This window comes from Canis lupus, chromosome X, assembly GCF_003254725.2.
Source record: "Canis lupus dingo isolate Sandy chromosome X, ASM325472v2, whole genome shotgun sequence".
In the NCBI taxonomy this organism is placed as follows: domain Eukaryota; kingdom Metazoa; phylum Chordata; class Mammalia; order Carnivora; family Canidae; genus Canis; species Canis lupus.
This window is the reverse complement of record NC_064281.1, coordinates 9,113,761-9,128,863: the sequence shown is the minus strand read 5'-3', so window position 1 is coordinate 9,128,863 and position 15,103 is coordinate 9,113,761. Positions and strand designations below refer to the sequence as shown.

Sequence of the window (15,103 nt, the reverse complement as noted above, 5' to 3'; positions counted from 1 at the left end):
TCTGCTCTCACCTGGGGGTGTAATTTCACACACCTGAGTTAGAGTCTCCTGTTCGTGAAGCAAAAGCAGCTTGGTTCCGGCCCCTTCCGTCCTCTGCTCCAGCATGAGGGAGAAGTGTTCGATGCCTTTGATGGAAAGCTTCTCTTGAAGAGTTAAGATGACATCCTTACAAGGAAACATTGACAAGATGCCGTCAACATCAGCAAGGCCCGCGTGCCGAGCTTACCAGGAATGACAACTGTTGCACGAGTAGGCTTCAGATCTTTCAGTTTTATACCTCTGGTTCATTCCGAAGCTTGATGATCCTTTTCCTGACCTCACCCACCGCCCCAAATCATTACGGAGCTCAGAAACAGGGAGGCAACAAGTTGACTCGTTGGAGGAGGTGCCTACTTAAGTCTTAACTTAGAGAGGGAGAGACTCTTAAGCAGGCTCCACCCTGGGTGCTTGATCTCAGGCCCCTGAGATCATGACCTGAGCCAAAATCAAGAGTCGGATGCTTAACCGACTGAGCCACCCAGGCGCCCTTCTGTTAAAAAAAAATGTAGTAGGGATCAGGGAATGGTGGTTTCCACTCCCAGCTCGACTTCATGTTAGCTGTGCAGCTTAAGGCAAGTTATTTAACTTCTGAGTGTCTTAATGTCCTTATCTATAAACTGGGGATAATACTAATACCAGCCTCCGAAGAGACATAAGGACTAAATGAGTTCATACACAGCACACATTTATTGTAGCACCGCTCGATAGAGTTAGGGTACTGTAACAATATACGTTATTGTTATACAATAATACAATATAGTAGCTTTTATTTTAAATCTCTGGGGGAAAGTAGAATGAGCAAGCTTTGTTAGCAATCCTCTGCAGGATTAAACATCTATGACCTGATAGGTGTTCTACACGGAAGCCCATGTTTACTGCAGTGCAAAAGAAATGTCTTTGAAAATGAAGGAAAAAAAACACATACATTTTTTTCATGTCTTTGAAAACCAGTAAATGATCTCTCTTCAAGATATTTTTTACTCCGATGCTAAAAATCCCAAAGAGCAGTGCTTTGCAACCCCAGAGCAATTCTGTCTCATAGTAACATTTGGCAATTTCTGGAGACATTTGTGGTTGTCATAATGGGGTTGGGGCTGCTATTAATATTGAGGAATGCAGCTAAGCATCGTGCTCTGGACAGGCCCCGCAATAAGGAATTACCTCGTCCAAAGTATCAACAATGCCAAGATAGAAAAACCCTACAATACAGAGTAGGTTTTTTTTTTTTTTTTTTTTACTGAGCTGTCTGAAATTTTGATTCTTTTCTACAGACCTTTCTTAATTTCCTCAAGCTCCTTTAATGGTTTTGCTGTTATTTACTTTTTTCTTTTTAAGTAAACTCTACCCCCAACGTAGGGCTTGAACTCACGACCCCGAGATCAAGAGTGGCATGCTCTACCCACTGAGCCAGCCAGCCGCCTTTCCCTAGGCCTCTTTATTTTTTTTTATTTTTTGATTTTTAAATTTAACTTAATTTAATTTTTAATTTTTTTCCCTAGGCCTCTTTAAAACCAAGATCCCCGTACCCACTCACCACCGAAGAAGTCATTCCACAGAAATGCCTTGACTATATTGAATTTCATAAGAAAGATTCTCTGTGTCATAATTTTTGTTCAAGGCCCAGAAAAGAACAAACAAAACCAGCCTTTGTGTGGCAACACATAGTTTATAAACTATTCTCCTGAAACACCAGGGAGGACACTGGAAAATCAGAAAATCGATAGCAAGTTTTTCTTCCCTGTGATTCTGTAGCAAGAATTTTGGCAATTTTTATTAAACAGTGTCATATCCCTTTCGTAACTATACTATTTCTATTTTACGCCTACCCACCTGTGTCTGTGGCGATAGTAAAGCTGTTAGGTACGAGCTAAGCAAGCTTTAATTTGCTGTGAGTTCTGCACCGTTCCCTGTCTTCTCACCACCATCTGCCACCCTCAGGGAAATCACACTCACTCTAGGGTGGGTTCCTAATAAAAAGGCCACAGGGAATTAACAGCAGGGCTCTCTTTTAAATTTAGAGTTCTTTCTGTTAAGGAATGCATGCAAGTCCTAACCTATACCTTCGGATGGGGTAGGGGGTCTAATGGCAAGGAGCTCTCCTGACTATTTGGTATCATAGACCAAGCCATGGTGTCACAGGGCGTTATCATGATGCGGTGCTCTGGGTTATCTCAGGGCTATTTATTTATTTATCTAATTTAAAAGATTTTATTTATTGATTCACGAGAGACACACAGAGAGAGGCAGAGACACAGGCAGAGGGAGAAGCAGGTATCCTGTGGGGAGCCCGATGTGGGACTCGATCCCGGGACCCCGCGATCACGCCCTGAGCTGAAGGCAGGCGCTCACCCACTGAGCCACCCGGGTGTCCCATCTCAGGGCTCTTCCAACTGTGGCCTGGCCCGCGCCCAATCTGGTCATGCCCATTCATTTGCACATTGCGTGTGTAGTAGAGGCTTCGTCTTGCCTTAAAGAAAGTTTTGCCTCCTGGCTCCCGGCTCTTGGGAGGTAAAGTGTAAGCCCGTGGAGTGTACTGCCCCAGGAGTGTCTGTGTACCTGGGAGCCAGGTAGAGAGCAGAGAGCCTGTGCTAACGACGTGAGGGCCTTGGGCCAAGTCGTACCAGCTCGACCTCTGCAGGAGCAGGATACGGGAGCTCAGCTGGTCTATGTGGCCAACGTCTAACAAAAACCCTGAACACCAAGGCTCAGGGGAGCTTCCCGGGTTGGCGCTACCACACACACGTGGTCACCTGTCACTGCTGGGAGAAATAAGAACCATGTGAAGGACCCCACAGGGAGAGGGCGTTGGGAAGCTGTAAGCTGGGAAACTCTCTTGCCCTATGCACCTCTGCCCCCTGGTGATTTTAATCTGTATCCTCTGGCCGAGATAAACTGGAACTGTGAGGGCACCTGGCGGGCTGAGTCAGTGAAGCGTCTGCCTTCGGCTCAGCTCATGATCTCGGGGTCCCGGGATGGAGCCCCATGTCGGGCTCCCTGCTCAGCGGGGAGTCTGCTTCTCCCTCTCCCTCTGTGATCCCTCTCGCTTTTGCTCTATCAAATAAATAAATAAACTCCTGAAAATAAAAGACCTGCAATTGTGCTTCTAACAATTTGCTGAGTTCTGTGAGTCCTTCAAGTGAATTATGGAACCAGAGGGCGGACTTAAGGACCTCTCCGAACACACCGTCTACGGCTGCTTTTATGATACACCAACAGAGCAGAGTAGTTTCGAAAGGGATCAAATAGGCCACAGGGCTGGAGATATCTACTCTCCTTCCAGAAGTCCGCCCACCTCTAGGCTAGCAGATCAATAATAAGAGTAACACGTTGCCATACACGGATTTTGAGTAGGAATAAAGGGAAAGGACTTTGTCAGCCGCCCCCATTGAAAACGAGCAGTCTTGCACGAAGCTGATATTTCATGTGGAAGGAGTTGAGGATGGCTTATACACTCCATCATCAATCTAGAATACTGTCTGCCCTGTTACGTGCTACGTCACCACCTATTTAAAGCAATTCCAAACAGGCTGCTTGTTGGTGTTGTGGCAATAAGTGACAGGGCCTTGGCACAAACGCTTCCACTCCCAAGGTCCATGCTGACTAATATAAAAAACCCGAGAATTCGGGGTTGACTCTTGACAGACATTTTTAACACAGACTTGATATTCTCTTGATACATTATTATACAGATCATCACTACTACTTTTTTTTTTTAAACCTCAATAAAATCTCTTTTATTGTTCCATTTGCAGAAAGCCTATTTTAGGCTGCTGGAGCATTAGGGAGCAATCAATTTCTGAACATACTTTTGTCCAATAAAAAATAGAATATGCGCTTTTTTTTTCCCCAGGAAGAGGGCACAGGGGGAAAGAACCCATCTGCTTTGTTATAACACCCATTACGTAAAACTCACCTGTGGCTCTGCAATAATAGGACTGCTAAGAGACTCTTCCTTTTTACTCCTTCTCCTAAGAAGCATGCTTCATTTCTGCCCTTTTATGCATTATTTCCATGAAATTAGTTACAGCAATTAAAAGTAAATGTTATCTTTATATTATTCCACCCCTTGTTTTTGCCGGACATCAAAGTAGCAGATATTCAATTAACGGCTAACATCTTAATCTTTTTGGTGGCTGACATTGCTAAGAAATCATACTGGCTTTTTTTTTCCATTTTTTTTTATACTGGCTTTAGGCAGGGTGCCAGGCTTTCCTGGGGACAGTCACACTATTTTAATTAAACTGGAGTTGCATTAAAATGACTAGCCCTAGTGGTTCGTCACTGAGAGCATATTCTATCATTTTGTGACACACACATACACACAGCAGAACCTTCTTAGTTTCAGCTCTTCTCCCCCAAGTTTGTTTTTAAGTATTCACACACTACCTTATTTGGAAGCAACCAGAAAAGCCTCAGAAATAAACAGGTAGTTCTAAAAGAAGGCGCTGCGACACAAGGCTGTGGGTGTGACTTCCACGCCATACCTGCCAGGGTCCAGGTGGAGGTTAGCGGGTCCGCTTACCTTTATGGAGGTGCTGCAGTCAAAGCGAAATGATTTGGTCTGCCCGTTTTCCAGATACACTTTCAAAACATTTGGCATAAAAAGAAGTGAATTATCCTTGACAGTTTCCTGTTTTATAACAACAAGGAAAGAGGTCAAGTGAGAATTCTGCTCTTTGCAGAAGCAGCATATATCTACAATTTATTATTTTTTAAAAAGATTTATTTATTTATTCATGAGAGACACACACAGAGAGAGGCAGAGACACAGGCAGAGGGAGAAGTAGGCTACATGCAGGGAGCCCGATGCGGGACTCGATCCCAGGACCGCGGATCAAGACCTGAGCCAAAGGCAGACTCTCAACCACTAAGCCCCTGAAACATCAGGGGCTTAAACAATTTTTTAAAAAGTAGGCTCCATGCCCAACGTGGGACTCTGACCCATGACCCTGATGTTAAGAGTTGCACATTCTGCTGACTGAGCCAAGAGGGTGCCCCTTTATAGAACAGTTTTTACCCCATTTAGAAATGTTCTTTAAATTCAAAAGGGACTTATAAGGAAAGGGTTAGTGTGTTCAAGATTAGAACACTGGATCTATAACAAACACCATAACCTAAAAACAATTCAAAAAGAGATGCCTGAAACATGACAAAAATTAACAATAGAAACATATTCCTTTGAATTCTCTCTTTAATTGGAAATAGGGAGAGATGGCAGGAGAAGAAAGAAGGCGTGTTGGGTGAGTTCTGGCAATCCTTGGCGGGCACTGCATTTCTCACATGTAGCTGGTCACAGAGTCATATAAGTCAAGTGGAACTGGGCAATCATGAAACCATATGTCCTTTGTTTTACAGATGAAGAAACAGAAGACAAGATCTCCAGGGATTGGTTAATGTCCTACAGATATTCCGTGAGAATTCAATCCCTAGGTATTTCTCTAAGAGGCTCTGTGCCTTTCACTTCTTGTTCCTTTCTCTGAATTTCCTCCCTCTCCTTCCTCCTCGTGTGAACCTCACACGTGACTCTCCTGCTACCCACTTCGTGGAGTTGGTTTGGCGCCAAGTCCACACGAAGTGCCACATGATGACTCCGTAGAGCAAGAGTAGGCTGGAAATGAAGATGGTCCCAAAGGTTGAGGAGCAGACACATGAGTGGACATGCCTGCCACACACCAGCCTGGGGGGAGGCAGCGGGGGTTGCAGGTGATGACTGACCCCTGGAGCTGTCCTTACACACCAGCTGCCTTGAATGAGCCCCCTATTATATCCAGGATGAAGTAAAACTGCCATAGCAGCTTCTAGAATCATAATCTCTCTAAAGATACATAAACTGCCCAGTCTCATGCCTGGAAGCTCGAGAAAATATGGGGGAAGTTCCAGATGACTTTCTGTGATACTGTGATTCCTCTGTGACTGGAACCTTCCAGTTTTGAACTGCTATAGTCTTGTGAAATGCTAATGGATGCTAATTGCATCCAGAGGGACAGGGATGCACTGTGTGGAGCAGAACAATGTGGGGTGAATGGAGGCAGCAGAGATGGGGTAGGAGATGGTGACTGGGAGGACAAGGCTGAAATGCCCCCAGGGCAGCACAGTGACAGCTGGAGGCCCCTCCTACAAGCGTCACAAGGTTGAACAGATTAGTCATCGGAGCTCTGGGCTCCAAGGTGGGCAGACACAGGTCAGCAAGTCTTGACAGGGAGACACTCAGACCAGGAGGGCCTAGCTCAGGACGTGCAGGCCCACAACTTCAAATTCAGATCCCTCAGGGAAGAGTTTGTGACCTCTAATGCACATGTCATGGATGACATTTTGTCATTGTAGGTTTATTTAAACACCACCCCTGGCAGCAACAAAACCCCAACAACGAAAGCTGCTATTTCAGAGGTCCAAAAACATTTAGTGCCTCAGATAACAGCTTTCTGAAAGCTAAAAACATGAAGTTAGATTTTCTTGGGGGAAAATAAAAATCAAAAAGAGAGCATCCTACTGATGTTTGCACTCTTCATTTTGAAGACCAATTATGTGCCTCAGCAATCATGATTTCTTTCAAGACCTATTGATGGAGATCCAGGCAGTATTTCTTCACTTCTGGTTGCGCACATGACAGTGGCCCAGCATTTTAACTTCTTTCCATTTTGATTAGTGAAAAGAATAGAGGCATTTCATTTTTGAATAAGGCAAAACTTAGGGGAAGCCTTCCTCGAAATATAGAATGGAAGCATGCTCAGTTGGCATGATGGGAAGAAGTAGGTAGAAATTTCAAAGAGGCCTATTTTACTCAATATGGGGCAATGCCAGGGATCTCAAATCAAATGAACTCCTTTGCAAAGCAGTGAGGTCTCGAACACTGGAAGCGTTCGAAGAAACCCTGGACGACTATGTATTCTGGATACGATAGAGAGGACCCATCAAGCATGACATGGGGATCTCTCAAGCCCTTTAGAGTTCTGAGATTCAGCAGGCCTGAATCTCAGAATTCTAAATTGATCTTTCCAGAGGGGCAACTGGCTGTGCTTCGTGCAAAGCCCCTATGTCAGCCACTCTGAGTCTCAAGCAGGCAACAGTCAACTCACCGACACTTGGCCATTGATGATGACCTCCTCAGAGAACCGCACTTTGACTGGATTGGACTTTAATCTTGCCTTTTTTGCAGCACTAATAAATGCTGACTTGGGAGACTAGAAAAAAGAAAGCATTGGATATGATTATTGGGAACATAATGCAAACCCTGGAACAGTTGTTTTCTAGCTTTATTCTCTCAAATATGCATTATTTTTGCTAAAAAGTATGTTTGGTGCATGCCCAGTTCAAGGACGAAACACAAATCACAGAGGCAATCAAAACCCTGTCATGCTCATAAAGTGGGAGGTTTGATTTACTCAGCAGACCAGAACTGCAAAGAGTACATTCCATGTTCTAGCTGAGCACATTCCCAAAGATCTTCTTATTTTTTTGGGAGAGAGAGAGACACACAGAGAGCATGAGCATGGGGTAGGAGATGGGGTGAGAGGGAGAGATTAAGTAGACTCCTTGCTCAACACAGAGCCTGATGTGGGGCTCGACCTCACGGCCCTGAGACCATGACCTGAGCTGAAACCCAAAGTGGGTCATTTAACCAACTGAGCCACCTAGGCACCCTGCCCAAGGATCTTTAAAAATGATGCCTGGGAAAGTACGCAAACCTTGCTTTGATTACAGAGCTTTGAATGCAATGTGGAGGGGAAGTGGTGGTCAAATCTAATGTTGGGTTCATGTCAAATTGATCATTCCTGATTTTAATGAGGTGGAGAAGAGTCACTAACAGTTCTAACTTGATTGATAATCCCACTATTTTTTCACATGAAGGATTTAAGGGCACGTGAACAGGCAAGTGCACACACTCATAAAAAAAACCCCTCTTTATGTACCCAAAACTCTAATTTCAGCCTCTTGTTGGTAACCTGTCATCCTGTGGTCTTGCGGGACAGGACAGAGAGACCACCCTGGCTTACAATTGAATGTTGACTTCATATTCTGTCTCATTGTAAAGGTTCTTTGTACCGTTGACCCTTTAAGAGCACAAGATCCATTTATACATGGATTTTTTTTCTGGAAAGTACAGTATGATACCATAAACATATTTTCCTTTTTAAAATTTTTATGTATTTCAGTATTATTTCTTTAAGTGATCACTACACCCAACGTGGGGCTCAAACTAATGACCCTGAGATCAAGAGTCAAATGCTCTACTGACTGAACGAGACAGACACTCCAACATATTTTGCTTATGATTTTCCTAACACTTTCTTTTCTGTAGCTTGCTTTTTTCTAAGAATACAGTATATAATACATATAAAATACAAAATATGTGTTCACATTATCGGTAAGGTTTCTGGTCAATCATAGGCTATTAGTAATTAAGTTTTTAGTTGCATGCAAGTCTGCATGCAACTTTTGACTGCAGGGAGGTTGGTGTTCCCAACACCTACATTGTACAAGGGTCAACACTGTCTTTTATTGGAAAGAGGGGCTGAGTGACTCAATTTTTCTTCCTTAGAAACTAAAAGTACAAGGGGGAAACTTGCTCAGAAGGGTACCGTGATCCAAAGCAAGCTCTTGCTGCACAGTCCTGATCAATGTACACCCTCTGAAAACCATCCTTGTTTAATTATAATGAAGCCTGAGGAGAAGGGAACTCACATCTAGGAGGTATCTACTATGTTGTGGACAGCATTTGCTTATTTTCAAAAAGGACTGCATTCTCATTGAACCTAATATATAGGTAAATATTTAGTTTGAATCACGAAATTGCCATTTTGTATATTAAAATAGTCAAATATTGCAATTTGCAAATTGTTCAACCTAATGGTTTTTACGGTATGTATCTGTAAGAGGTTCAGACTGTTGTGAAAAGAATCCTAGTAATTGACTCTAGAACCAACACAGAGGCTCAACTTTCTGTGTACTGTATTAATCTCAAGGCACAAAAGCCAAATAGGTGTCCCATACTTTGATGTTAAACTCAACACCCAAGAAACAAACAATCCAATCATGAAATGGGCAAAAGACATGAAGAGAAACCTCACAGAGGAAGACATAGACATGGCCAACACGCACATGAGAAAATACTCTGCATCACTTGCCATCAGGGAAATACAAATCAAAATCACAATGAGATACCACCTCACACCAGTGAGAATGGGGAAAATTAACAAGGCCGGAAACCACAAATGTTGGAGAGGATGCGGAGAAAGGGAACCCTCCTGCACTGTTGGTGGGAATGTGAACTGGTGCAGCCACTCTGGAAAACTGTGTGGAGGTTCCTCAAAGAGTTAAAAATAGATCTGCCCTATGACCCAGCAATTGCACTGCTGGGGATTTACCCCAAAGATACAGATGCAGTGAAACGCCGGGACACCTGCACCCCGATGTTTCTAGCAGCAATGTCCACAATAGCCAGACTGTGGAAGGAGCCTCGGTGTCCATCGAAAGATGAATGGATAAAGAAGATGTGGTCTATGGATACAATGGAATATTCCTCAGCCATTAGAAACGACAAATACCCACCATTTGCTTCGACGTGGATGGACCTGGAGGGTATTATGCTGAGTGAAATAAGTCAATCGGAGAAGGACAAACATTATATGGTCTCATTCATTTGGGGAATATAAATAATAGTGAAAGGGAATAGAAGGGAAGGGAGAAGAAATGGGTAGGAAATATCAGAAAGGGAGACAGAACATGAAGACTCCTAACTCTGGGAAATGAACTAGGGGTGGTGGAAGGGGAGGAGGGGGGGTGGGGGTGAATGGGTGACGGGCACTGAGGGGGGCACTTGACAGGATGAGCACTGGGTGTTATTCTGTAGTTGGCAAATTGAACACCAATAAAAAATAAATTTATTATTTATTTAAAAAATGATCCCCATCTTTATCAAATATAAGTACACCTGAGATCAATTAAAACAATAGGATGAGGGATGCCTGGGTGGTTCAGTGGTTGAGCATCTGCCTTCACCTCAGGTCGTGATCCTGGGGTCCTGGGATTGAGTCCTGCATCCCCTGCGGGGAGCCTGCTTCTCCCTTTGCCTGTCTCTCTGCCTGTCTCTGTCTCTCATGAATAAACAAATAAAATAAAATAAATAAATAAAACAGTAGGATGAAATGGAGAAATGAAATGACAAATCCATTTGATGGAATATTATTCAGCCATAAAATGGAATAAAGTTCTGGTTTGTGTTACAACATAGATGAACCTCGAAAACATTATGTTGAATGAAAGGAACCAGATACAAAAGGCCACGTGTGGTAGGAGTTGATTCCATTTACATGCACTGTCCAGCACAGCCAAATCCATGTGACAGAAGGTAGCTTAGTGGTTGCCCTGGGCTGGGGAGGAGAATGGAGAACTATCATCTGCGGGGTTGGTTTCCTCTTGGAGTCACAGAAGGTTCTGGAACTAGTCAGCAGCAACCGTTGAACAAGATGGTGGACATACTTAATGTCACAGATTTGAACCATTTAAAATAGTGAAAATGGTAGCTTTCTGTTCATTTTAAAATTCATTCTTATTTACTTGAGAGAGAACAAGAGCTGGAGAGAGCACAGAGGGAAAGGGAGAAGCAGACTCCCTGCTGAGCAGGGAGCCCAACCTGGGACTCGATCCCGGGCCCCTGAAATCATGACCTGAGCCAAAGGCAGACACCCAACCACCTGAGCCACCCAGGTGCCCTTAGCTTTCTATTCTGTGCATCTTATTATAATAAAACAAAATCACTGTTGAAAAAAAACACAATATGTCTATGTATATTTCCAGGTGGAGTTTTGCTTGAATACTGGGGAAAAAAAATCCTGTTATTTCACGTTCTCCTCTGCACCCATCAGACTCTGCTTTGATCAGTGTCTTCGAGGACTGGATGGATGAATGAATGAATGAATGGTTTGGCCGCCAGAGCTTTAATTCCCCTACTTACTCAAGATGTTTTCAGAGAACGGCTGCCCTCTTGGAACGAAACCAAAGAAAACAAAACCAAGAACTCAAAAGACTCTAAATGGCTGCTCCTCAAGAACAACTTTGAACATGTTCAACATGACTTTTTTTTTTAAGATTTTATTTATTTATCCATGAGAGACACAGAGAGTGGGGCAGAGACATAGGCAGAGGGAGAAGCAGGCTCCCTGCAGAGAGCCCACTGTGGGACCCGATCCTGGGACCCTGGGATCACGCTCTGAGCCGAAGGCGGACGCTCAACCCCTGAGCTACCCAGGTGTCCCTCAACATGACTTAAAAGTCCTACTACAAAAAAATAAAAAATCCTACTACAGGGGCACCAGGCTGGCTCAGTGGGTGCAGCGGGATCAGTGTGCTTCTTGATCCCGGGGTCATGAGTTCAAGCCCCACGTTGAGTGTAGAGATCACTAGAAACAAACAAACAAATAAATAAACAACGACAAACAAGAGTCTACGACAGAGCTTAAGTGATGGGATAGTGGTGTTCTCCTCGGTATCTCTAATTATAGGCTGAGTTTAGTAATGATTAACAGACAAATCGTACAGTAGTGAGTTCATTTGCTTTGGATATGCCATTTTTTAGCTGAAGGGAAAACATTCTTCTCCCCTAATGATTTTAAGCAGGCGATATTTACGCTGGCACGATGGGTTCAGTGCAAGTGAAGTGGCTGTAAGAAAACTACCCAGAACAGACGCTACTAATTAGATGAGGTGCTTGAACGCTGAAGCACCCCGCTGCTCCAGCGTTGTTGGGGAATGAAGGATCTCACCCGTGTTCAACATGCCAGGCACCGAGGCTCATTTCCCTTGTGCATCAGAATCTTTAAATGGGAGATTTTGCCAGATTTTTCTAAAATGATCTGTGTCACTCCTTGCCTCGATAAAAAGGTATTGCACAGGACTTATTTCTTATGCTTACCAGTGGATATATAATCTTAGAAGGTATTGATGTTCCCATGGAAGTAGTAGGGTGATTGGCCCCTAAAGTATGTGGCCCCATGCGGCAGAGCTTGTCAAAGCTGGTGATGCTTCTCTCTTCTCCCTGAAGCTAGAGCATGCTGTCCCTTATAGCCTCGTTCCCCTATTTTTTTTTTTACCCTGCCCTAATGACAAACCTGATAAACTAGGAGAGTCAGCAAGGAAACCAGATAGCCAATGTAGTCAAGTAAATACTATTTTACATGTATTCTGAAGTCAATGGACTTGGGATAAAAGTCCAAGAATTCACACGAGGGCCTTTTTCTCATTCTGGATTTGTGACTGTTTCATATAATTGCCACACATTTTACAAATTACTTTTTGATGATAAAAACATAAGCTCCTCAAGTGTGAAGGTTACTGAATTGGAGTCAACAAAGTAATGGCTTATTCCACTGGCTGCTGGAATTACTTGTGCCACACATGCTACGTCAACCCGTCACGACTGCGGTTTGCACTCAGATCTCCTTTCGCAGCTCAAAAAACATACAATGTACACCACTCAGAAACCTGATGAGTTAATTCTTAGCAACCTGCAGACCTGTAGGGGCTGATCATAAGCACTTCCTATCCTGTGGTGGGAATGACAAGTAATTACCATTTAGAATAATCAGATTCTCCTGCTGTTAATTAATTTTAAGATTAGAAGGGCTCTAATCAACCTCGGCACCTCTTTCCAAATTTGCTGTTGCTGAGGTGGCCAGAGTAGATATGTGGCATGTTCTTGATGCTTTTAGATGCTGAGAAGTCACTAGAACATCATTTGGAAAAAAATTACATAAATAAGATAAATTTCCGAAACTACAGCCAAAAGTCTTAAATGAGCAATTCATAGTCGGCATGGAGTAAATATTTAGTGAGGTCTAAGTGGCCCACAGTTATCACTGGGTAACTTAGTTTGGAGTTCCCCCAAAGCAGACCCCAAGACAAGGATTCACAAGCAGGTCGCTGTCTCGGAGGTGCTTGCAGGAAGCGCGCATAGGTGAGAAGGAGGAAGGGAGACAGGGGGTGGAGGAGGGAGCCAGTGAAGCATTCTTTAAGCCATTCACCACTGTAAGCAACAGGAGCTTACGCCTGTTGGGGGCCTCTGGGAACGAGGCAGGCCACAGGCCTCAGAGTTATCATGTCCGAGGAGACAGAGAGCTCGGGTATATATATTCACCAGCTCCTGTCAATCAGTGATCGAGTGGCTGTTCTTCCAGGAACGTTAATTCCTCAGCACCTCTGGCCTGCTGCATGAGCCTCATCTTGCGGCCAGAAAAAACCCACGGGCGAACAATCGTTGGTGCTCTCAGCTGGAGACTGGACTGGCATGCTCAGCGTGACATGTGGCAGGAGGACACGGTCTGGGTCCTGATAGCATCTAATACACTGGCGCTGCCGTGAGGAGATATGTAGCTTCCCTCAGGTGTGTGGGACATGGTGGAAGTTGGGCAGGAAGTGAGTAGCAGGCAAGTAGGTCCCTCAGCTCTTTGGCCTAGAAAAAAAGCTGAGTGAATCTTGATAGCTCCAGGACAAGAGAACGGACAGTGACTTATGCCAAGCGCCAGCGAGCTGGGATTGTGCGAGGGGAGGTAATCGGGACTCTTTCAATATTCCCTGTCTCAAGCCACATCAGGCTAGGAAGTTCTGGAAGTTCTAGATTTGGCAACTGTGGAAGGCAGAGTCAAAGGAAAGGAAGAAGGAGCTAGCCAAGAAAGATCTGTAATACCAAATGGTAACGGTGCAAGGAAAGAAGATGGCATGTCAGAGCAAAACAAACAAAGTTCATAAGAAATCCAGAAATTCCTTTTCTAGAAGGCCATCCTAGTGGAATGGGGAAATGCTACTATCTGGATACAGATAAAGACTTCTACGCAAAGGTGTTCCGTGCAGAATTAGAAGAGAAGGCCGCTGAAGTATGAAGGGCCCACTTAGCCAACATAAGGGGGTGCTGGTTAAGTAAATCCTGGTTTGATATAATGCTTTACAGCCGCGTATATGATGCTTATAAAGAATTCTTGATGATATGCAACCACGCTTTTGCTAGACTAAGTGATAGGAGCAGAATAAACCTATGTCCAAGACCTCCACTACCGACAAGGCATATATCAGAGGACTAGAAGGAAGTAGGCCAACTGTTTACTCAGAGACTGGCTGTCTCTGAGGAAAAGGTGTGCCGACACACATGGTCTTGCTTTGTGGTTTCCCGCTGCACGTCCATAATTTTTCTCTAAGAAATAACGTGAAAATGGTGGAAGGAGAGAGCCGTCTGTTATACTACTTCAAAAACAAGGCAGCAGCCGGTTAAGGATGACTTCTCAAAAGCCTCAGGAATCCTGAGACTGTTCTCCCAGGCCCTCTTGACCTGAGCATCAGTAAAAATCTGGTCCCTGCAGCTGGGTTCCCTGGGGGTGCCCGGGGACCATGCGGAGTGAGGTAAGAAGGGGGACGCATGGGCTCTCTTGTCTCGACTGGACCTTATTATGCAGAAAAAAGACAAGGTAACAAATGCTGGCCAGCACTTTACAAAAGAAATTAAAATGCTGATTTTTACTGTCTGCTATAAAAGTAGAATTTACACACATTCTTTTGGTCCGGTGGGTCATCTGTTTTCAGGACGTCAATCCTGGCTGCTGAGAGGATGTTCAGCAAGCGAATGGAACCCAGTAAGTTTTTGTATCTGAAAAAGCAAATGTGCCGATGGGAAAACCCAACCACAAGAATGTAAGGAACAGTTTGTAGCCTCTTCTCCCATCTTCTCTCCTCTCTGAGTCTAATCTGCCCATTTAAAGCACTTTACAGTTTTAATTCCTTCATTTCCACTCCCACATCACAGAGGAAAAAGCCACTCTGGGCTGGATCAGTGAGGGGAGATTCTGTGTGGGACAGTGGTTCCCAAGTGGAGATACCCCCCCCACCTCCACCCAGGGGACACCTAGCAATGTCTGGAGATGGTTTTGGTTGTCACAATTTGGGGAGAGGGCAGTACTGGCATCTAATGGGTGGAAGCCAGAGATACTAATAAATATCCTATAGTGCATGGAACGGCACCAGAGAATGGAGAGTTCTCCAGGCCAAGTGTCGCAGTGGTGATGGTGAGAAACTCTAGGAG

At 44.2% G+C, this 15,103-nt stretch overlaps 1 protein-coding gene across 3 annotated transcripts in view; it reads right to left on the bottom strand.

The window, feature by feature from the left end:
• The window catches only part of FRMPD4 (FERM and PDZ domain containing 4), a 566,595-nt gene that overhangs the window by 29,206 nt on the left and 522,286 nt on the right, over positions 1-15,103 (bottom strand). For all 3 annotated transcript variants that reach the window (XM_025436476.3, XM_025436486.3, XM_025436469.3), the window contains exons 6-8: positions 7,116-7,220; positions 4,562-4,669; positions 34-165 (exon numbers count right to left, since the gene is read on the bottom strand). In XM_025436476.3, coding sequence (XP_025292261.1) covers positions 34-165; positions 4,562-4,669; positions 7,116-7,220 — 345 coding nt within the window. The remainder of the gene's footprint in view (positions 1-33; positions 166-4,561; positions 4,670-7,115; positions 7,221-15,103) is intronic.